The sequence below is a fragment of the Capricornis sumatraensis genome, chromosome 6 (assembly GCF_032405125.1).
Source record: "Capricornis sumatraensis isolate serow.1 chromosome 6, serow.2, whole genome shotgun sequence".
NCBI classification, from domain to species: Eukaryota; Metazoa; Chordata; class Mammalia; order Artiodactyla; family Bovidae; genus Capricornis; species Capricornis sumatraensis.
In genome coordinates this window covers 71730705-71754838 of record NC_091074.1, presented here as the reverse complement: position 1 = coordinate 71754838, position 24134 = coordinate 71730705, and the positions used below count along the sequence as shown (strand labels likewise).

The following is a 24134-nucleotide window of genomic DNA, read 5'->3' as shown; positions in this document are numbered from 1 at the left end:
TGCCTAAAAAAGACTGCTTTATGAGTTGCAGGATCCGGAAATGGTCTGCTCATTCCTGTTTTCCTGGCCAGATGACCTCCCACAGTCTGTCTCTGAAGCGTTTTCAGACAGTCTGATGATAACCCTTCCAGAAGGGCTGCTGGAGTTAGTCCATTACCTAGGTCTCTGACTAGATTGCTTGTGAAAAGTAAATCATTTTTAAAAGTAGGCTGGGTCGTTACACCCTTGTAACTTTTCTGTTATTTTGCACTTTTCTGTGGTTAACTTTTAAAAATCTTTGTTTACCCAGATGAGGAGAAAAGGCGACCTGATATTTTCCATGCATTAAAAATGGGTAAGCACTTTAGAAAATCTTTGGATATTTAAGAATAACAGTACTGTTTCTCCCAAACTAATACTGATAGTCCTTTTCAAGGCCACCCAGAGTATTTGGGAAAGAAACAGGTGTTTTGTTGTTTCCTGACTCTGGTTTCACCCAGGGAGGTTCAGACCCTGGAGGCTGGTAGTTATGGTGCTTTGCACACAACTTCCAGGTTATTTTCTCAGGCCCCCTCTGCCTCTCCTGCTAGACCCTGTGGCTATGTCCTAACTTTTACTTACCTCTGAAATGCCTGGCTGCCCACCTCCCTACTCCACTCTCTTCGTAATGAAGAGCTATTTAGTCTAGTATTGCCTCTCCTGAAACAGACCTCCACCTCCAGGAAGCCCACCCTGATCCTCACCTCTTAGGGAGACCTGGGCTCTCTTTCTGCATGTGCATTGCCCCTCATCATCACTCTTCTTTTAAGACAGCAATAACACATCTCTCTTTCAGTAAAGCTATTTGCGTGCTTGCCTCCATCCCTCATAGACTGAAGGGTTGGAGAACGGGGGCTACCTCTGACTCATCTTTGTAGCCCCTGCGAGGCGCAGCCACCCAGTACAGAGGCCAGCTCAGCACATTTGTTCTGGGAAGCCACTGGGTAAATCATCCTGCAGTGCCAGGCCCGTGGATCACCAGGACTTCTGCTTCTTTGGCAGGAAACTTCCAGCTGGTCAAAGAGATTGCTGATGAAGACCCCAACCATGTGAACCTGGTTAACGGGGATGGGGCCACCCCACTGATGCTGGCAGCTGTCATGGGACAGCTGCCTCTGGTGCAGCTGCTGGTGGAGAGGCATGCCGACGTGGACAAGCAGGACAGTGCCCACGGCTGGACAGCCCTCATGCAGGCTACCTACCACGGGTCAGCATCAGCCCCACCCCCTCAGCAGGGAGCCTAAGAGGATGCCCCGGGCTGAAATAGGGTGCCTGATGGGTTGCTGGTCCTGAGATGCTACAGATAAGCGCCCCACCCATTGTGAAGATGCTGAGACACTCAAAACGATGCAGGCTTGGTCTGTCCTGCATTCCTACCCTTTGTGTCCAGATTTCCTATTGCCTCGGCAGTGTTACCTGGTGCTTCCGCATCCCTTCTCGTCCAGTCACCCCTCTCCCTTCCTGGACGCCTCCTCCTTGGGGCAGGCTGACCAAGGGGCAGGGATCTGCATATAGCCTTGCGTCTGCTCGGTGGTGATCTGATTCCAAATTAGGGGCTCCGTCCTTGCCCCGCTTCAGGTGATGAGAGCACTCTCCTGTGTCCTCTGAAAGTGGCTTTCTTCCTCATTTGATCCTCTGACTTCCACATCAAAGACTCTGGCCTGCCGGAGGACTTCAGTCAGGTCCCAGTGAGGGGCAGAAGGGGTGGGGTCTGTGTGTGGTCCTGGGAGCCAGTGGTTTTGGGGCAGAGCCTTGTGTTTTCATTCTATTCGTGGAAGGAGCACTCAGGCTTTGATTTCTGTCGTGACTGCCCGCAGGGTAGGGAACAAGGGCCGGGGGACAGCTTTCCGAGCCCTCTCTCACGTGCACAGATGCTGCTGGAGTTAAGGCACCGCTCTTGTTGCCCAGGAGCAAGGCCACACTTTCCCTTTCAGCTGATCTCACTCTGGCTTTTTGTTTCTTCCACAGGAACAAAGAGATTGTCAAATATCTGCTAAACCAAGGAGCTGATGTTACTCTTCGTGCAAAAAATGGGTACACAGCCTTTGACCTAGTGATGCTGCTGAGCGATCCTGGTGGGTTGTTTTAGGAAAAGCGTTTTAAACTTGCTGGGTTTTCTGGCTGGGAATCCAGATCATCCCCTATGTGTAAGTGCTTGCTTATTTAAGGCGGAAGCCACTCTCAAGCCCCTAGAGCTCCCCACACACCCTCAGGCAAGTCTTCACTGCTCCCAGGTGAAGGCCATTGGGGAGAATGGGCGCAGCTGGGACCAGCTAGTCCCCGAGGCCTCTTCTGGCTCCAGCCTTCCAGGAGTCTCCAGGCAGGAAGGCCTTGGCCATCCACACAAATCCTGGAATGGTATCTGTGCCTCTCAGCTAGAAACTGAGTGACTCAGGAGGAAACAGGCCCCTGTGGACAAGGAGAATAGACAAAGCAGTGACCGCCTTGGCTTACTGTGTAGGTGGAAGCTCCAGGTCAAGGGTCTTGTCAACATTACTAACCCCTAGCTTGTACCTGCTAGGACCTCAGACCCTCTGCTACTTTGACAGGCCTTCCTCTGGAACCTGTGACTTTCCATTAGCTAACTCAAGGGGTAAGGGGTCTCTCTACCTGTCATCTCTCTTGGGACCCCCAAGTTTTAGCCCAGAGAGGGAGAAGCTGGGAGGCTTTTCTGACCCACAGCCTCTGAGTCCTGAGCTGGATCCTACCCTGCTGACTTGGGAAGGGGAGGATTCTGACTCTGAGTGGAGAGGCTCCCGCTGCCTCTCTCAGTATGGGGGCAGCAGGCCAAGTGTCCTTCCTCAGCACCAGCACAGCCACCCCCTCACTCTCCCCTCCTGTGGGACCGCCTTGTCACAGATACGTGCTGGTTCCATCTTATCCTCGCAGAGAGGATGTGCCCAGGAGTAACTGACCCTGGCTGGAGAGGTGGGGCCCTCCACCCAGGTCCCATGGTCTCACTCCTTGCATGCAGTGTGGTCTCACTCCTTGTGTGCAGTCTGCCAGGGACCCTGGGCTGCATTGCACACAGGCTTTTCTCCAACAGCTTTATTTCTTCCACTGTGTCTCTTCCTTCCCCCCATTCATCCTGCCTTTCCCAATAAAACAACCTACCCCAGTGGATTTTTTTTCCTAGTGGGTTTTCAAATGAAGTTTTTGCCTGAAATTTTCAGAGACACATGCTGGAGAGAAAAAAAAAAAAGCATATTCATAGTTTGTAGTATTTTCTTCTCCATCCTGCTTGTTGCTTTTTTAATAGCCTAGTTGAGTTAATAATAACTAATACTACTTAATCTTTCTTAAGCACTTACCATATGTTAGGAATTCCCTCAGATCCTTCAGACACCTTTATGTGGTGGGTACTGTCACCCCTTCATTGACCTGCAGTTACACAGCCTGGGAAGAACAGGGGCAGAATTCCAACTTCAGTCATCTGGCTGTAGCGCCTCTACTTTTTAAACACTCCACCCCTCTGTCCTCCTGGTAGGACAGGGCATCTGGTTTTCATTTCTGCTTAAGTGGGTTAAACCCTGCTGCCATGTTTGCCCCTTCTGAAGAGCCAGTGGAGAGGCAGGGGCACCTTGATCCTGGAGTGACGCAGGTGCTGCGGGACTGAGTTCTCAGGCTACTGGGGGGGTCATCTGGAGACCCCTCCCCCCATGGCCCCACAGACATATTTGCAGGTAAAAGGCTGCCTTTTGTGTCCATAGACACGGAACTTGTTCGACTGCTGGCATCTGTCTGCATGCAGGTGAATAAAGACAAAGGCCGGCCCAGCCACCCGCCACCGCTGCCCCACTCGAAGGTCCGACAGCCCTGGAGTGTCCCGGTGCTGCCTGATGACAAAGGCGGGCTCAAGGTTTGCCTTTTCCTGTCTTAAAGAGCATCAGAGAGTCACGCCCGAGCAGGCGAAGCAGGAAGATACTTGCCACTTTCTTATTACCCGGAGCTGCTTTAGGACAGGGTAGCAAGTAGGGTTAACAGTAGGGGCAGGAAGTAAGCTGGAGGTGAGCAATGAGGAACGGCGGTGACCAGGGAAAACAGATGATCGTAACCACTTAGTGGCAGTAGTGGCTCCTTGCAAGTGTGTGGATCCATGTTGCTACATCTTCCCATCGTTTTCAGGAGAAACTAAAAACCCAGATTTTGATGCAGAGCCGCAATTTATAAATGTAGAGAACGGTTAACACTTTTTGCATGATGTAGTGCTGAGCCGGCTAGCCTCAAACACCTCTCCTCCCTGGCCATCTGTCTGTGGCCTGTGCTTCAGTGTGGACAGTATTTGCTGACTGCACATTCTAGGGCCTCTCTGTGGTCCACAGGCCCCCATCAGCTGCTACTGGAAGCCCCAGAACCAAGCTCCAGCTGCTTATTTCTAAACTGCAAGTTGAATGTTTCTCTTTGAATGTCTTATCCTCCCAGCCCCCCTCTGCTTGTTGAAAATCAAAATTATTTTTTCCCTTTTCCTGGCTGGGGTTCCAACACTTCCTCAGATCTGCAGACTTGGCATTCTTCTCATGTCTGTTGCTCACCCAAGGCCCTGGATCCTTCTTCTCAGTGTTGTTTGCATAGATTTCGTTGTGCTTGCCTCGCTGCCATCTCTGTAGACCAGGGCCTCGCAGCCTCCCCTTGGTGCCATGCCAGTAACCTCTGAGCTCTCGTGGGGTTGTGTAGATGCCCTGGGGGTGGCACCTGTCCTCTCTCTAGCTGAAGAGGCATCAGCTGCAGGAGCAGATGGCCCAGGCCTTGGGGTGGACAACCTGATAGCTCTCACATTGTTACTGGAATGGGGGAAGGAGGTTATGCAGTTTGAGATGTTAAGGTGTTTGGTGTTGCCTCTGTGTCCATCTGTCCATCCCTGTTGGACTCTAAGACGTCCAGCAAGTTGACGTCGCTGGGTCTCTGTGTCTCAGACTGTGCAACGTGGAGACTGATGCAGAGCGTTAGCAAGTTGGGTTCCCTGCCACCTCCAGACTATTGGAAAGGCCTCCTGCAGGCTGGGTCAGGAAGGATTTAGAGAGAACTAAGGGTACTGTGGTCGATGGGTAATGCCTGCAGTGGGCCCAGGAGAGGGGAGGGGGGCACGTGTGGAGTGTGGTTGCTCTCCCTGGGCTCCGTGTGGTTGGGGCTTGACCTCTGCTCTGCATTCCCTTGGCAGTCCTGGTGGAACCGAATGTCCAATCGGTTTCGGAAGCTTAAGCTGATGCAGACACTGCCGCGTGGGCTGTCCAGCAACCAGCCATTGCCTTTCTGTGATGAGCCAGAGCCAGCACTGGACTCCACAATGAGGGCGGCACCCCTGGACAAGACCAGCCGCTCTGGGCTCCCCGATGTGGCCCCTGTGACCAAAGACAATGGTGAGGAAAAGTTGCATGTGTGGTAGGATTTCCAGAAGGGCCAAAGCCTGAACCTCGTTGCCCTCTTCCTCCGCCCTTCGTCCCCGCTCCTGGGCTGATTGATGGCAGACAGAAGAGGATGTTGGGGTGTGACACTGGCGCAGAATGGCCGGTTTGGTGGAGACTTAAGGGACAGAAGTTCATCTAAGGGACTGACTGCTAAGGGTAGCATGGGGAGGCTGGCAGCAAGTCCCAGCTTCCTGTCCTGCCTGCACTGTTGAGAAACCTTTGGCCAGTCACTCTCTCCCTTGCCTTCGATAGGCGGTTTTCCTGCTTGCCAAGTGTGACTGGGCTGCACCCACCAGCAGTGTTCTGAAGTGGAGTGAGTTGCTGGGGTTGGAGTGGGGATAGTGAGCGCCCCACCCCTGGAAATATTCAACAGCTTGGATGACTTTGCCAGGGCACTGAGGAAGAGTCCCACACTGGAAAACTGATTAGGTCAGATCCGTTCTAACAGTCCGACTCTCCACACCCAGACTAGTTCCTTGGGTACCATTGTTTGAGACAGACTATTGAGCTCGACATACCACTGTCTGACCCAGCATGACAATGGTTTATAGAAAAGCTGCAGACACACTCTAAGATAGCTTTTAAATGCTTCCCTTCTCTTCAAAGATTGAATACCAATTATTATTAAATATTTAATCACTCAAGAGAGTTGGTTTTCCAGGATGAAGGCTGACCTGGTCACCTGTCCTCATGCTGTGAATTCGTGGTGGTTGGGGGAGGGGGTCATTTCAGGAAACTTCCATTTGTTTCTCAGGTACTGGGAGCACAAGAGGAGAAAAGGAAGATGTGTTATTGACAACCATGGTGAGTGTGGGGCTTTTCTGAAAGCATTTCCGGTCTCTTCCAATCGTTAGTGGATTGACTTATAAGGAGGGATGTGGGCACATTTGGCTTTCTTTGTGGTGGTTACAGATGGGGTCGATGTCAAAATGTGTAGCAATGGGTATATCTCTGGCACCAAGCAATCAGAATAGGTGCCAGTCCTAAATTCTGGGTAAGGCTGTGCTGGTGCTTAGCAGCCGGGGCTAAGCCCTGATTGTGTTATCAGGGAGGCAGCACTGAGTACAGGGGCCGTGTTGGTGTAGGGACTGATGGTGACATTGGACTCACCTTTTTGGTCAGGGAGAGCCAAGGAGAGAGGAGTCAAAGAAGAGAGCATGTTTCCAGCTTGAGAGAGGCCTCAGTGTCTCCATCTGTAAATTAGAGATGTATCAGCTTTAGGTTCAGCTGTGAGTAACAAAATCCCCAAATGATTGGCATGAATTTGACAGGATATTTCTCTCAAGTAAGTGAAGTTCAAGACTGGTTCACTGACCCATAGAATTAGAGACTTAGGTTCCTTTTACCTGTTGGTCTCCCTGGCATGGCTTCTACTACCAAGGTTACCTCTTGGTCTAAGATGGCTGCCAGAGCTCCATCCATTACTGCTTCATTCCAGCTGACAGCAAAGATGACTGGAGAAGAGGTGACCATGGGCACAGGCCAGGAGTCTGTAAAGAAGTTTCCTGGAAATTCACACATCACTTTTTGCTGACATTAAATGGGCCAGAATTTAGTCACATGGCCCATTCACACTGTGTAGAAGTCTTTGTTCCAAGTTGGTCATGTGCTCCTCTATCAGGCATGTCTGTGAAGAAGATATGGAGGATGGATATCAGGCAATAGCTAGCTAGCCTTCTCTTACGTAGGAGATGCTATTCCGCATGGTTGTGGTTTTTAAGTATCATCTCCAGGAAGATCTTAACATAACATCTGACCCAGGGTGAACTCTTATTTATCTGCTGTGTGACCTTGGATGTGTTACCTCACTTCTCTGGGTTTCATTTCTCTTCTCTGAAAGGAGAGTCTTCTGGTTGGTGTCAAGTCCCTTTAACTGTGAGGCCCTAATCTGGAGGCTGGCCAGGAGAGGGCAGTGTTGGAGAGAAGAAGGGAGCAGAGGTGCCCCCAAAGAACTAAGCTGCCCCAGGATCTTTGGGGCCCTGATGGAGTCTGTCTGCTCTGCCCTGCTGTGAGATAGGTATAAATTGGTGTCTGCACACTGACCATGGGGCATACAACATTTGATAATGTTAGTGAATAGCAATAATTGCTTTCAGTATGTAGACAGAAATGCTCTTATTGAATTTTTGGAAGATGCAGTAAAGTATAAAGAAAAAATCGCCCTTGGTCACACATCCAGATATAAGCATGATTGACATTTTGTGGCATATATCATTTGAGTATTTTTCCTAATCATTTTTTTGTATCTATGAATATGATATCATGCTATATATAATAAACAAATACTTAGCACAGCACTAAATATAATGCTTATTAAGTATTGGCTACAGTTTACATATATTCACTCACTTATATCCCAAAAAACCATGCCAGGTCAGGCACTTCTGTTGTTGTTCAGTTGCTAAGTCATGTCTGACTCTGTGACCCCATGGACTGCGACACGCCAGACCTCCCTGTCCCTATTCTTCGCTATCTCCCGGAGTTTGCCCAAGTTCATGTCCATTGAGTCGGTGATGCACTGTTATCTTCCCCCACTGTGTTGAACCTGCTGTTTTAACAGTTTGTCATGAATCTTTTCTGTGTCAGAAACACTCTTTGGCCTCATTGCATCCAATGACTAAATGATGTAACATTCCATCATCTCTTTATCCAAGACTGATCTGCTGGACTTTGGGGTTCCTAGTTTTTGTTTTCACAGCTCTGATGAATTATCCTTATGCCGATGAGGTTGTTGAGGTCCAGAGGGCTCGGCCCTTATTCACAGACTCTCAGAAAAGCAGGACAGTGCCTGGGTGGGAACCCAGGAGGCTCCCCACTTCCCATCTTGTTGCTCTCCTGTCCCACCTCCTTTTGCCCTGTAGAGGGCGGCGGTGTGCCCACCTGCCCGGTGGCAGATGGAGGATGGCCAGGGTGCTCTGCTGAGTAGGCGTTTGCAGCCATCCTCGCGGAGATGCCCGCCTGCCCGGCTCCCGAGGCAGGTTTAGCTGTGGGATGCCCTTCCCTGCAAAGCACCATCTGGCACCAAGTTCAGTGTCTTTTCTTAATTAAAGTTACTGTGGACCGTGTGAAAGCTTTTCCTTGACGATCCACCAGTCATCATGGTGTGGATTTTATACTGACCCCAAATCGCATTTTCAAAATTTAAAATAAAATTGCAGTTAAAAATGTCAGCAGTGGGAGGTGTGGCTAGAGCAGGAAGGAGGTGGTGGGATGGGGGATGGGAGTGTCTGCTTTGCTTGCAGAGAGCCAGCCTGGGCCTGCCAGTGGCCTCATCCCTGCCTCCTGGAACCCCAGCTCTGGCCACACCAGCCTCCTTGCAGTTCTGCACACTGGTCTTGCTCCTCTTGTCTCCAGTCCTTCCTGCATTCCATTCCCTTGGTCTGCAGGGCCCTCTCCCAGCACAGCACACCCAGCACTTACAGGCTCCCCCATGGCTCCCTGCAGCCCCTCCCCCTGTGCTAGTCTTGTTGCTGTGCACAGACCCGAGAGAACCTGAGCGGGTGGAGCAGAGCAGACGAGGGTATCCCTTGCTTGCTGGGAGGAGAGCTGAGGACATCACGTGGGTTTCTGGCTTGGCCGTGGTGGGGGATGGGGTTTGGGGGTGCTGCCATTCTCTGAGAAGCAGGAGAGACCTGGAGTTTTCCTCCCAGAGCTAGGAGCCCTCCTGGGACTTGCCTAACCCACAGCCTGTCTTTTTCAGCTTCGAAATGGAGCCCCCTTCACCAGACTCCCGAGCGACAAGCTGAAGGCAGTCATCCCCCCTTTCTTGCCCCCTTCCAGCTTTGAGCTGTGGAGCTCGGATCGGTCCCGGACATGTCGTAACGGGAAGGCAGACCCCATGAAGACTGTGCTGCCTCAGAGAGCCAGCAGAGGCCACCCCGCAGGTGGAGGGAGCACGGACAGTGTAAGTTGTCCAGTTCACACACTTTGACGTTTCATCTACCACTCTCTGATGTCATGATGGGTTGTAGGCAGAGGGACCTCAGATCCCTTCTGATCTAGGGGGGCTGTAGCTTTTTATTTTCTTTTAAGTGAGTAATACTCCTTTGTCTAATGAAACCCTACAAGTGAATTAAATATGTAAGCAGATTAGAGTGAACGAAAGTGGAAGCCCCTCTCCCTGGAATCCTGGAGCTCTGAGGAACACAGGTTGAAGACCTGATCTAACCCAACATTCCCTTTAATAGATGAAGCAACAGCCCAGAGAATGGAGGTAGTTGCTGAAGGTCACTGAGCCAAGTGGGGTTGAGGATGCTGGGACCAAAAATCAGGTTCTTGGCTCTAATCAGGCTCCACACTACATTATTGCACAAGTTCAGGACCAGACTCAAACACTGGAGACCGCTCTGTGTGCTCCTAGAGTTTTCTTGCAACCAGAGTGTGACTTCTGTCCTTCTGACCTGGTGGCCCTCAGTGTGTTGCTGTGACACACTGAGGCGGTCTCTCTCGATGTGGGATCTGATACCCACACGAGCAGACTGTAGACGGTGGAGACTCAGGGAGGCCCTGAGCCTGCTGCTTTGTGTTGAGTGACTGGAGCCGCTCAGAGCCCCCGTCTCTGTCTGACCCCCTGGTGCTTGCTGCTGCCTTCCTGGACTGTTGTAAATGCCAAATCACTAGTTGGAGACCAAGGCCTTGGTGCCTGGAAGTGTTTAAAATGGACGGAGTGGGTTTATGTTAGTCCACCACATGGGAGGAGGTGGGTGACCTGTGGGAAGTGGTGTCACAGGTGCTTAGCCTGAGCTAATGGTCGGTCGAGTTGTCAGCAGGTAGATGTGCACTCCCATCCCTTGGGGGCCTCCTAGCAGGCTGAGCAAGGATCGGCTAGGATGGGCCAGCTGAACTCCAGGGCCCTCCCCGTCGTGACCTGTGTCAGATGTAATGAACAGCACACTCTAACTGCCATATCCGCCTTATTCTTGCAGACTCTCGTCAGGCCGGTTAAATTTCCATCTCTCTCCAGAAGCCCAGCCTCCCCCGCCAATTCTGGAAACTTCAACCACTCACCTCATTCCTCTGGTGGCTCCAGTGGGGGAGGAGGCATGAGCAGGCATGGTGGGGAGCTGCATAACCGCTCAGGTGGGTACCCAGGCAGCCCACTCCAGGAAGGTAGGAAGATCACTTAGGGTTGAGGGTGTGAACTGCAGACAGTCCTTGAGACCACTGCATGTACACCGTCTTTCTCCTGGATGTGTCTAAAGGATTTTTCAGTGAATTCACAATTCTAAGTTTGTTTTATGCAATTTCTTAGGGCAAGGGGGTGGGGAGTGGTAAGGGAAGAGATAGTCTGTAATGGTCTATTTTGTTAGAAAATTTTGCAAGAAACTAAGAGAAGTGAATAGTGTTTTTGCGGTGTTTAAAATCCTTGAAGGTTAAACCTTAGGTATCTTCTCATCCTGAATGAAGGAACTGAAGCTCAGAGTGGTTGATGGATTTGCCCAGGAGTGCACAGCAAGGAGGTGACAATTAAAACTCAAAGCCGTTTGCCTACCGTTATTTTGGGCTGATGGCATACTTTCCTTCTCTTTAAGTTTACTTGTTTTCAGTCATTACATTTATTTACCATATTCTTTCAGAAAATATTACTGGCCACTTATTAGATATAAGCCAAAGTCTAGGTGATAGAGCATGTAGCAATAAAAAATTCAAAGTCAGTTTTGCAGGAAGTTGTATTCTGGTGCAAACAGATAATTCTGAATAGATGTTTAACTGGGGGCTTTCTAGGTGATGCTAGTGGTAAAGAACCCACCTGCCAGTGCAGAGGATGCAGGAGATGTGTGTTCAGTCCCTGATCCGGGAAGATCCCTTGAGGAAGGAAATGGCATCCTGCTCCAGTGTTCTTGCCTGGCAATTTTTTTTTTTAATCTGAGAATAGTAAATACTGTAAAAAAACACAAACAAAACAGAATATGGAAAAAGGTAATGAGGCTGGTTACAGGATGCTTTCTAGTCTTCTCCTAAGGCATCCAGGATTAACTAAAGCGAGCTTTGCAGGAAGGCACCATGCTTTATGCCATTACATAGGAATGTAATGCATGCTTCTTGTGGGAAAGCTTGAAAACCAGCTAAAGCAAAAGGCAAAAAAAAAGTATAATCTCACCCACTAGGAATCATTGTTAACATTTTGATGTATATCTTGCAAGGTACATTTCGCTTCTTTATGAAAGAAGAATACATTTTTGAGCACTTAGTATGTTCCAGGCACAGTGCCCTTTAAGTGTATTATCTCCTTCAGTCCTCCAGCAACCTGTGAGGTATCCTCCCCAATCTCCAGAAGGGGGAACTGGGGCTCGGGGGAGTTAGATTAATTCAGCCAGTCACACAGCAGCGAAACAGCAGGGCCAGACCCACTTGGAGGCAGGCTGACTTCTGAATATACTCTGCTTTGTAACCTTTTCCCTCTTTGTCCCTGCTTCCATGTTGTAACCACTTTTTTATGCCAATGCACCTGTATCTACAGATTCTTTCATTTTCTAAACTTTTTACTTTATATTGAAGTAGCACTGAAGGAGGGCATGACAATCCACTCCAGTAATCTTTCCTGGAGAATCCCATGGACAGAAGAGCCTGGTGGGCTACAGTCTACAGGGTTGCAAAGAGTTGGACACGACTGAAGTGACTTAGCACATAGCCAGTTAACAATGTTGTGATATGTTCAGGTGGACAGCCATACACATGCGTATATCCATTCTCTCCCAAACTCCCTTCCCATCCAGGCTGCCACATAACATTGAACAGAGTTCCCTGTGGACAGCATCTTTTAAATAAACAAACAGCCTTCCACTCATGTGAGGTGTCACAATTTTAATTAACCAGTTCCCTCTTATTGAACACTGAGGCTGTTCCAGGTTTTTGCTCCTGTAGATCCCACTCTAAGTAATGGCTTGAGAGCACTGGGCTTACACACTTGCTTAGTGATTTGCTTAATGTAAGTGCCTCTGAATCAGGGGGGCAGGGTCAATGTGTTTGCCTGTTTTTGAAGCTTTCCATTTTGCCTTCCAGAACGGCCCTGTTTATACATGTAAAATATTTCCGGCAGTGCCTGACACCTGGTCAGCGCCCTGTAAATCGTAGTTATCAGTGTTCCCCCTCTGATGCCCTCCCTAGCCCTGGATATTATCATTTTCCCCTTTCCCTTCATCACAATTCAAGGTTGCTGGTAGGTCTGGAGAAACAGGGAGGGGGAACGTGGCAATCAGGATTCCATGGAAGCCGAGCCCCTGAGTGTTATGGAGTGAGAAAGCTGTTGACACAACTGTGGGAGCAGCTGGGGATGTGAAGGCTTAGAATGGGGAGCTGGGGAGGGTGTTGGATGGTGCTGGAGGAGCCCCGGTGGGGCAGTGTATGCAGCTGTCAGAGGGCGCTGGGAGGGGCTGCTGTGGTAACCCAGGGCTGGCCTGGTGTCTGGCCTGCTGAAGGCTGACTCAGTTGGCCATCGTGTGGTGGAATGCGAGGACAGACTGGAGCCTCGGTGGCCTGTCCACCTGCCAGTTGTCATACGCGGTCCTGTGGTCAGCCCTGACCCAGAGCCAGGGGATGGTCTGGGCAATGTGGTTTCGGCTCAGCTGGGTCAGCCCCTGACATCCACTGCCCACGCTGCAGTGCTTTGGACCTTGTAAGTCATTCCTATTCCTCTTTCCTCAGGTGGCAGCATAGACAGTGTCCTGTCCCAGATCGCTGCCCAGAGGAAAAAGGCAGCCGGATTATCTGAGCAGAAGCCCAGCCATCGGTCAAGTCCTGTTGGGCCAGCGCCCAGCTCCAGCCCGTCTGAACTCCCAGTCTCCCCGGCAGGCGGCAGTGTTCCTGGTGGCAAGGTGCTTGTTCTGTTTCCGTCTCCTCCTCTGATGCTCTTAGGTCCTGTCCTAGCACTGTTGACACCCTGGGGAGTGCGGGGAAGACCGCTGTCATGGGACAGACTAGACCTTCCATCCGGCTGCCCTCGGGCTTTCCAAGAAGGGTGGTTTCCAAGGTCACACCCCATGCCCTTGGTGCTGTGTGCACTCGTGTTCACCTCCCACCTGATCTCCAAGACACCTCCAGGTGGGATGGCTGCAGAGGTGCGGGGTGCTGCTGGGGTGAGCACCAGGTTTGCAGCCCTGTGCTGGTCATCCAGTCTCACACAACACATGTTTTTGTTCATTGATTTAGAGCAAAAGGGTTCCTAGTGGTTTCAGGAGCAACTGCCTGGGTTCTAATCTCAGCCTCCCATTGTAGCATTTAGAATGGGGCTGGTACCTGGTATACCTGTGTAAGTGTTGGGTGTTACTGTTGACAGTTGCAGCAGTAATCACCCTCCTACCTTATCCTTCCACCAGCCACATCTTTGGAGTATCTGCTCTGTGCTCACTTCCAGCAGTGAGGATCCAGCAGTGAATGAAGGGGTTGGTGACTGTTCTCTTGGTGTCACTACAGACACAGCAATGTGTCTCATGGAGAAGGGAGGATGCTATGGGGCACGTGTCCTTGCCGATTCTGGAGGGCACCAGTGACATCTCAAGATCTGAAGGGAAAGGTGAAAGGGTCAAGGGTGGGATGGGGTGAGACTGTCCCAGGGTGAGGTGATGGCACATGCAGGGCTCCAGAGGTGAATGTGTGGCACAGGAAAGGAGCTATAGGAAGGATGGTGAGCAGGACAGAGCTGAGGACTCCATTAATGAGCCCCAGAGCAGTTACCGGGCTTCGTAGGTGGCCCTAGGGGTAAAGAACCTGCCTGCCAGTGCAGAAGACATAAGAGAAGTGGGTTCCATCCCTAGGAAGATCCCCTGGAGGAGGGCATGACAACCCACTCCAGTTTTCTTGCCTGGAGAATCCCATGGACAAAGGAGCCTGGCAGGCTACAGTCCATCGGGTCGCAAAGAGTCAGACACAGCCGAAGCAACTTAGCATGCAAGCACAGAGTAGTTACCACATTGTTAGCACCTGTGGGGTTTGCAATGGATGAGAAACCCCACATGCCTCAGGGAGTGGAGGTCTCCCAGTGTCTTCAGAATCTGCCCCCTCTACATCCTTAGTCCCTCCACCTGAGTTGACTAATGGAGTAAGCCCCAGAGTGTGGGTCCTAGTCATGAACATGAACTGGCTCCTTTAACAGGTGGTTCCCTGGATTCTCCATAGGGGTGTCATAGCCCATTCCCTCTTCTGAGAGGACCCCAAGTCCAGGCACAACCCCACTTTTCATTTTATTTTCTAGATGTCTTAAGCTTTCTCCCTGGGAAAAGTTAGATCATCTGAAGGCCTCAGCCCTGGACCTTTGCCCAGAAGTGCTTTCAGAGATTAATATCGTAATGGATGTACGAGAAATAGTCTTTGTTTTCTGTCCAACCATTGTTAGTTATACAGCTTTCTTTGTTATTCAAAGTCCCTTATGCAACTGATCCCATATAATTAGTTTCTTTACAGTGTAGCTCCAGAAAAAAAAAATCTCTGTATATGGTAGCATATTTTCTATTATGTTCAAAATTACTTGTGTACTAGGATTTATGAAATTAAGTTCCTTTTAGAATTCAGCGATAGGTACAAAATGTCTATGGATACTTCAATATGTTTTATTTCATCCGATAGTAAAAATTCTGTAATTAGCATATTTCTTTTTTTGCCTTTGCTGCTAGGAAACTTGGCTACTCATTACAGTAAATCTGCTACTCTAGAATTTTGATTTAGTTTTCCTCTTCTCTGTTGTCTAAAATTTTCTGTTTCTATTTGGATGGTCTTATTAGGTGTGTTACATATTGTTAGCTTCCTTTCATTGGTGTTGGAAATAGGGAAGTATCTAAGTTATAAATTATATTAACCATTGCATCACCTGGATGCACCTGTCATATTTAAGATATGTACAAGTGTGTTCTGATGAAAGGAAATTTTGTCAGAAGAAGCATTCAGGAAACAGAAAACTGGAGAAATAATCCAGTTCAATGATCACCTGATATTCCTAGCATAAGAATATGCTGTAAACTTGGGGAGCTACTTAAAAACTCAGATTTCTGGACTCGACGCAGCTTAACTAACTGAGACTCTCAGGGTAGGGTCTGAGGAATCTGTTTTTCTCTTCCGAGAGTATTGCAGCCAGCCCAGCCCAAGTTCTTAGAAATCACTGCCCTAAATCAAAGGACACAGGAGTGGGCTTTCTGTCAAAGGCTCTAGCAGCAGAATGGAGACAGGAAGTGCTTTTCAAAGACTCCCTTAGGAAGAATTAGAAATTAGTATTCAAAATATGAGCCTGATGATTCTGGGTTTTGCACTTTGCTTAAACCAAGCACACTGCAGTGGTAGAATATTTGTAAGGCATGACTTCTGACGTGAAGTGTGCCTTAGCAGATACAGAATGGAGTTGGGGTGGGGCTGGAGTGTGCTGCACTTCCCACATCTCAGAAAGCCCAAAGGCCCCCTGGGAATATCAGCTTTCTGTTCCCACCCAAAAGCACAGTGGTTGAAAACAATGCATTTCTTACGCTTGCACATCTGTGGCTGGGCAGCCTGGTCTGGACTTAGCTAGGCAGTGCTTCTGGACTGAGGGGAATCTCTTACATGTTTGACTGTTGGCTAGGGTGATCAGAACAATGGGTCCATGTGTGTCCACAACGAGTTTGGACATGTTCTCATGGCAACAGTCAAAGGCATTAGTTGAGAACCAATGAAGTTTAAGCAAGTCATCACACCCACTGCAGGAGACCACACAGTTATGTAGCAAAGAGTATAGGTACAGGAAGGGTGGAGATGGTGCCACGACATGATTAACCTGCCACATTGGAGATGAAAGGAATAGTTCAAATATTTCAGAGCACCCCAAATCTTATATGTACCTGCCTCCTCCCCAATAATGTTGCCTACAGGCCTAGAGTATTGTGTTTCTTTGCCCTTGACTGAAATAGAATCTGTTTTGTAGGGATATCCCAGTTGTCTCCTGCTTAATCAGAAGCTTTATTATGGAATGGCTGTCTTTACAGAAAAAGCAGAAGGAAGAATCCATTAATATAGACAGCTTATTGACAAAGTTTTTTAACGTCTAAGAAAGGGACTTCTGTTTCCACTCTGGGATGTAGTTAGCAAGAAGGAACATTAAAGTCTTAGCAGAAGGAAAGGTGTACCCATTTCTAGGCATGGAAACTATCTTGGTCTCTACTATCCTATATGAGATGTCCAATTTTTAACATAAACTATAAGACATGTAAAAAGGCAAGAAACACCAGACTCCCAACAAACAAGGCAGTCATCAGAATCTGATGTAGATGTGAAACAGGTGTTGGAATTATATAACAGGAAGTTTAAAAGAACCACAATTAGTATGCTGAAGGCTCTAGTGGACAATCTGAACAGCATGCAGACTCCTATGAGTAGCAATTTTAGCAGAGAAATGGAAACTATAAGAGCCAAATGGAAATGCTAGAAATAAAAAACACAGAGATGAGGAATGCCTCTGATGGGCTCCTCAGTAGAAAGATTCTTTCCCTGACACAGCCAAGGAAGGAATCAATGAACCTGAAGATAGGGCAATAGAAATTACCCAAACTGAAACATGAAGTAAAAAAGAAATCAAAGCAAAAACAAAAGCTGAGCACCCCAAAGTTGTGAGGTAGTAACAAATGCTCTCATACAGGTAATTGGAACCCCTGAAGAGAGAGAGAGAATGGTGGGGCATAAGGAATATATATATTTTTAATGGTCAAGAATTTCTCCCCCAATTAATTACAGGTGCCAAACCACAGGTCCAGGAAGTTCAGAGATCACTGAATAGGATAAATACTGAAAAAGAGCACTTCGTTAGCATAATTCACCAGGTTAATAGACTGAAGAATAAAATGCAGAAAAAGCACCTGGCAAAATTCAGACTCCATTCATGATCAGAACTTTTGGCAAACTAAGAATTGAAAAGAACTTCCTGGGCCTCATTTGAAATACCTGTACTTAGAATTGTACTTGATGATAAGAGACTGAGTGCTTTTCACCAAAGATCAGGAACGAGGATGTTGCCTCTCTCAACTTTGTACCAAAACCTATCCTATAGCTAGTGTGATAAGGTAAGGAACAGGTTAAAGGCACACAGATTGGAAAGGAAGAAATACAATTATCTCTAGTTCTAGGTGATATGTTTGTCTACTCAGAAAGTGCAGAAAAGTTACACAAACCCTCCTAGGACTAAAAAGTGAGTTCAGCAGGATCTGAGGATACGAGGTCAATATACAAAAGTCAATTGTATTTTTATACAGTAGCAATGAACAATTAGAATAATTAGACTTTTAAAATTTGAAACTGAGAGTATCATTTACAGTACATTAGAAATGTATTATATAAAAATTAAATTATATGAAAATGTATTATGAGAGTGAAATCCTTAGGTATAAATCTAAAAAAGTATGTGCAGAATCTATAGGTTGAAAACCACAAGGCATTGATAAATAAGCTTAAATAAATGGGGCGACAGAAGGCTCAATATTGTTAGGGTATTGGGTTTTTTTGCAGTTTGATCTAGAGATTCAATATAATCCAAATTAAAATCCCAGCTAGCTCTTTTTGTAGAGATCTAGAAAGTGATTCTGAAATTTATTTTAAGATGCAAAGAAAGTATAAGCAAAAGAATTTGAAAAAGAATCATACTATCAATACCTAGTTTTAAGACTTACTGTAAAACAGTATGGTATTAGGGAAGGACATAGGTCACTGGAACAGAAGAGAGAGGCTAAAAATAGACCTAACAAGAATAGTCAACTAAATTTTTTTTCACAATGGTGCAAAGGCAGTTCAACAAAGAACAGGTAGTCTTTTCAACGAATAGTGCTGGAACGATTGAATATGCAAGAAAATGAACCTCTACATATATCTCACAGTGAATTCAGAGATTAACTCAAAATAGATCATAGACTGAAATATAAAATGAAACACTATAAAATTCCTCAGGGAAAATCTGTGTAACTTTGAATTTGGCATGGAGTTTCAGATATAGTACCAAAAGCATGATCCATAAAAGAAAAAATGTTAAATTGGACTTCATAAAAATTCAGATCTTTTGCCCTGCAAGAGACAGCATTAAGAGAATGAAAAGACAAGCCACACACTAGGCAAAATATTTGTAAATCATGTATCTGATAATGGTTTTGTATCCAGAGTAAAGAACTCTCAAAACTCAACAGTAAGTAAACAACCAACAAATTTAAATATGGACAAAATATCTGAACAGTTTGTTCATCAGAGAAGACATATAGATGGCATGTAAACATATGATAAAATGTTCAACATCTTTATTTAGGAAATATTACTTAAGGCCACAATGAAATAGCATTCTACACCTGTTATTAGACTGCCTAAAATTAAAAAAGAAATTAAGTTACAAGAGCTGTGAGAATGTGAAACTATTGGAATTCTCATTCATTGCTGATGGGAATGCAGAAATGATACAGCCACCTTGAAAATGTTTGTTTCTTATAAAACAAAACATACATTGAGCATGTGACCTGTCTCTCTCCTAGATACTTACCCAAACAGATTTTTTTTTAAATTATATTTATACAAAAGTCAGTTTGTGAATGTTTACAGCAGGTTTTCATAAATACCCTAAACTAGAAATGTCTTATAACAGGTAAATAGGTAAACTAACTGTGGGAATACCCATGCAATGGAATATGTGCATGCGTGCTAAGTTGCTTCAGTCATGTCCAACTCTGTGCAACACTATAGACTGTAGCCTACCAGGCTCCTTTGTCCATGGGATTCTCCAGGCAAGAATACTGGAGTGGGCTGCCATACCTGCCTCCATGGAATCGTCCCCACCCAGGAAGTGAACCCATGTCTCCTACGTCTCCTGCATTGGCAAGCAAGTTCTGTACCACTAGCACCACCTGGGCAGCCTGTACAGTGGAATACTACTCAGCAATGGAAAAGAATGCACTATTGACACACGCAGTAACTTAAATGGATCTTAGAAGTGTTATGCTGAGCCAGACAGAAAAGTGTACATATTATTTGATTCCATGTGTATGACAGTTTCTTCAAAATGCAAAATTATAGGAATGGAAAACAGATCAGTTATTTCCATGGATTGGAGTGGGGGAAGAGTTAATGAGAAAGGGACAGCACAAGGGAATTTGGGGGATGATGGAACTGTTCCATATGGTACTCTTGGTAGATACACAACTCTACTTATTTATCAATACCTGAAGAATTGTATGCAGAAGTTATTTTTACTGCATGTGGATTTTAAATCAACCAGGAACTAAGGATGTATGCAGACTGTGACAACAGATCTAGCTGTATTACAAGTGAATGACATACCTACACTGTAGGAGGTGGGCGAAAACATGTCAATGGAGATTGTAAGAGTAAAGACAAAAAGAACTGTACATAAGCATTGTATTCTAGTTGAGTTTTTTTTTTCCTTGTAGGTGCTATAGGCTAGCAATTCTGAAGCTGCTTTACGTGTGTGTGTGTGTGTGTGTGTGTGTATATATGTATGTATATATACACTTTACACATATACTAAGGTTGAACAAATAATGAGCTCAGTTTTTTAACTGTCAGAGATTGAGTCATAGGGGAAATGGTGGAACTAACCCTGTGGATATTGGATTGGCGTCAGAGCTATCAGTATGAATCAGTATGAATGCATGCTTATAAGTATACATGTATACACAGATTGATAGAGGACCAAGTGTGGCTATATGTGTATGCATAGGTTAGTAGACTTCATATATTTCCTTGCTCTGTTCGCTGAGAGGACCTAGAAGGAGTGACATCCCAGTAGGCATGAACAATCTACCATCCAGATTTTAGTATCTAAATACCACCCTCCAGTAAAAGGGACCAGGGCATGACAATAGTATTGGATTATAGCCCAGAGAATAAATATCCACAAGCCCATACTGATCTGAATAAATAAATGGGGGAGAAGGAACAACTCTTCTGGACAGAATTCTAAGTAATAACTGTGGAAAGAATAAAGGAAATAAATCACCATTAGAACATCACGGTAGTAATTGCTCCAGAGAAGATGCACCAGAGAATGTTAAAGTTAACAGACAAACAGGAAAAAAAAAAAAGATGTTTAGCTCAAAATGTCTCCCCAGATATTGACTGATTATAAAGGGAAAAATAGTAACTTCATAATGGAGAGATCTGACAGACCCCACCTTAACTAAATCATCATCACTGATAAGGTATTGGTGCTTTGTACCTGCTGGTGTAATGTGCTGAGAATGGCCCATCACCTCTGTGATGTACCTCAAGATCCATACGTAAATCTAATCATGAGGAAACAGGACAAACCCACCACGAATATCTGACAAATACCTGACCAGGACTTTTCTAAAGTAATGAGGTCATAAAAGACGAGGCAAGACCAAGGAGTTATCACAGGTTGGAGGAGTATAAGAAGACAAAATGGGTCAATGGAGCATGAATCCTGGACCAAAGAAAGAATCAGTGAAACAACTACAGATATTTGAGTACCATCAGCAGTTTAGCTGATGGTTATCATCCCAGAGTTAATTTCTTAGCTCCCATAATTGTAAGTCTAGAAGTACTCACAAACAGAAAACAAACTTAAGGTTATGAAAGGGGGTGGGGAGGGACAAATTAGTATGGGATTAACAGATGTGAACTATTGCATATAAAATAGATAAATAACAAGAATTTACTGAATAAGCAGTAAATCCCTGTGTATAAGCACAGGGAATGATACTCAGTATCTTGTAATAACCTATAATGGAATATAAGCTGCAAGAAAAACCCCACCTGAATCACTAATGCTGTACACCCAAAACTGGCACAACATTGTGAATCAACTATACTTCTATAAAATAAACAAAAGTATTTCAAAATAAAAGGCCATTTTTGTGTGCAACACATAAAAAGGAAAAATAATAAGTCTTCTGTGGGGATGGTTGAAAGTGACTGGTTTAGATGAAGGAACATCCAGAGCAGAATGGGCCTACGGTGTTAATAAGCCACACTTTCATTTAGAGCTGGTCAGTGAGCAGTCATCAGGCTTCCCAGGTGGCGCTAGTGGTAAAGACCCACCTGCCAATGCAGGAGATGCCAGAGAGATGTGGGTTCAAGGACTTGCCCTGGTGGCTCAGACGGTAGAGAATCTGCCTACAATGTGGGAGACCTGGGTTTGACCCCTGGGTTGGATAGATGCCTTGGAGAAGGGAATGGCACCCCACTTGAGTATTCTTGCCTGGAGAATCCCATGGACAGAGGAGCCTGGTGGGCTACAGTCCATCAGGTTGCACACAGTCAGACATGACTGAATCAACTTAGCACGGCACGGCAGTGAGAGGTCAAGGGACTCAGCCAAGGACATGACGCTGGCCGCTATCTGGACAGGACTGCTGCTGCTGCTGCTAAGTTGCGTCAGTCGTGTCCGACTCTGTGCGACCCCAAGACGGCAGCCCACTAGGGTCCTCCGTCCCTGGGATTCTCCAGGCAAGAACACTGGAGTGGGTTGCCATTTCCTTCTCCAATGCATGAAAGTGAAAAGTGAAGGTGAAGTCGCTCAGTCGTGCCCGACTCTTCAGGACCCCATGGACTGCAGCCCACCAGGCTCCTCCATCCATGGAGTGGGGTGCCATTGCCTTCTCCGGACAGGACTAGGACCGGGCTTTTCTGGCTCCTCTTGTGCCACTTTTTCCATCCCCTTCCCTGTCTCTTCTCAGGGGAGGATTTTCCTGAAACTGTTTTGATATTATGGTTTCTGCTTTGCATGTTTTCTATGAAGTAGATTTCATAGTTCTGGTTAGACATCTTGTTGAGTCATATATCACCCGTGTTCCCTATTGTGGGTGTCTGTTTGAATCATGTCTGCCCTCCAGGTGATGGCTTATGTATTTGTCTTACTCTTTTCAGCAGAAACTGGAGACAAGCAAAAGGCCTCCATCTGGAACCTCCACTACCTCCAAAAGCACCTCCCCCACCCTCACGCCTTCTCCTTCTCCCAAGGGGCACGCGGCCGAGTCCTCCGTCTCCTCTTCCTCATCCCACCGGCAGTCCAAGAGTAGTGGGGGCTCCAGCAGTGGCACCATCACTGATGAGGGTGAGTCCCCCTGAAAGGTCCTGAGACCCCACCCTTCCCTCTTGCCAGGGTAACCTCGCAGGTGCCCTTTATTGCTATAGCTATCCTGGGTCAGGTGTTTTTTTTTTCAGTCAAAAATATCTTTCCCTTCCCTGATTATACCTTGCATGTTTGTTTTCACTGAGCTTATATACCTAAAAGGTATACAGTAGTTTCTGAATGTAGGTTGGTTTTGTTTAAATACACAGATATACACCTGTAAAACTGCTTTTCCACCACCCATTATGTACCTTTCCCTGAACCTTGTACAAATCAGAATTCTATCAGTTGCAAGGGATGAAATCTCCATTCAAACTGATTTAAGCAAACAAAACTAAAACACTGATCATCTGTGGGTTCATAATGGAAGTATCTAGGGTGTGCTTCAAACATGTCTAAATCCGTGTGCCTTGGAATGTTTCACTCCCATCTTTCAGGTAGGCTGTCTTCAAGCGGTGGCAGGGATACCCCCTGCAGCTTCATGCTTCTTCCTACTAACCGAGACACCCCAGTAGAAAGTGTGCTACTTTCTTAGCAGCTCCGGCAAAACCCCACGGGTAAAGATCATTGTCCTGTCTTGGCTGTATTGATAATGACTTGGGTTGTTTGCCCATCCTTGATTATCTCTGTGCCCCCAAGGGCAGAGCGTGTCTGCCTTTGGAGCCAGGGTCGGTTAGGGTCAGATTGTGTGCATTGGGAGTGGGAGGGAAGTAGCTCCTTAAAGGAAAATGGAAGTGGATGGAGGGCAAGTAAAAGCAGGAACCTGCGTGAGTGGGGGTGATGAGGAAAGGGAGATGGATCAGGCAGCAGGGAGGGAGTTGGAGGCACTGTAGTGAGATCCCAGGTGTGAAGACGTAAATGATAAAGGAGAGAAGCTCATCCTTTTAAAAACTGCCCTCTGGTGGCTCCTGGGAGCAGGGGTGGGAGACGAGGGAGCAGAGCTTTGATGAGAGAGCAGCAGCAGGGGCCAGGCAGGTGCAATCAGTATGAATCTGACAGGCGAGGAGATTCTCACTGTGTGTGTGGTTTGCAGGCGTCTCACTGCAGCTGCTGGGAGGGCGTGCAGAGCAGATTCTGCCCAGCAAGTGATAAGTTGAAATCAACCGCACAGGCTATGGTCTGTACTGCGTTGATACGTGTACACTACCACTGGCATCCTCTTTATTTGGGACTGCTTTCATTGTTTTGTACTATCAAGTGCGATCATTTATGAAAGCTTCAGAGGCTGGCTAGCAACCCCATTCCTCCCTGTGTTTTCTTTATATATATATATATATAATGATTTTTTTTTTTCGCCACACCACGTGGCTTGTGGGATCTTAATTTCCCAACCAAGGATTGAATCCGGGTCCTCTGCAGTGAAAGCGTGGAGTCCTAACCACTAGACCACCAGAGAATTTCCGTGTGGCATCTTAAGTTCCCCGTCCATGAACTCTCTTGCCTCGGAAGGCCTCAGGAATCTAAACTAGTGGTTCAGTTTGGGATTTGTGCCCCACATATTCCTCCCAAAGAGTTAAGACAGTGGATATCTGATTACTGGTCTGTGCCCACTCTTCTCCCCTCTCATTCATTATTGGAAAAAAGCTTTGCAAAGCCTCGTTGGGATAAAAAAACAGAGGACTTGAGAGCGCATATTTTTTTTTAAGGTTACCTTCTCTGGCTTAGAAAGCCTA

At 46.8% G+C, this 24134-nt stretch overlaps 1 protein-coding gene across 1 annotated transcript in view; it reads left to right on the top strand.

Annotated features, from left to right (window-relative positions):
- The window catches only part of ANKS6 (ankyrin repeat and sterile alpha motif domain containing 6), a 48738-nt gene that overhangs the window by 11371 nt on the left and 13233 nt on the right, over nucleotides 1-24134 (top strand). Inside the window, exons 3-12 of the mRNA XM_068974604.1 lie at nucleotides 290-334; nucleotides 1021-1225; nucleotides 1987-2093; nucleotides 3729-3877; nucleotides 5177-5375; nucleotides 6178-6227; nucleotides 9124-9327; nucleotides 10349-10502; nucleotides 13068-13237; nucleotides 22260-22443. Of these exons, the coding sequence (XP_068830705.1) occupies nucleotides 290-334; nucleotides 1021-1225; nucleotides 1987-2093; nucleotides 3729-3877; nucleotides 5177-5375; nucleotides 6178-6227; nucleotides 9124-9327; nucleotides 10349-10502; nucleotides 13068-13237; nucleotides 22260-22443 (1467 nt within the window). The remainder of the gene's footprint in view (nucleotides 1-289; nucleotides 335-1020; nucleotides 1226-1986; nucleotides 2094-3728; nucleotides 3878-5176; nucleotides 5376-6177; nucleotides 6228-9123; nucleotides 9328-10348; nucleotides 10503-13067; nucleotides 13238-22259; nucleotides 22444-24134) is intronic.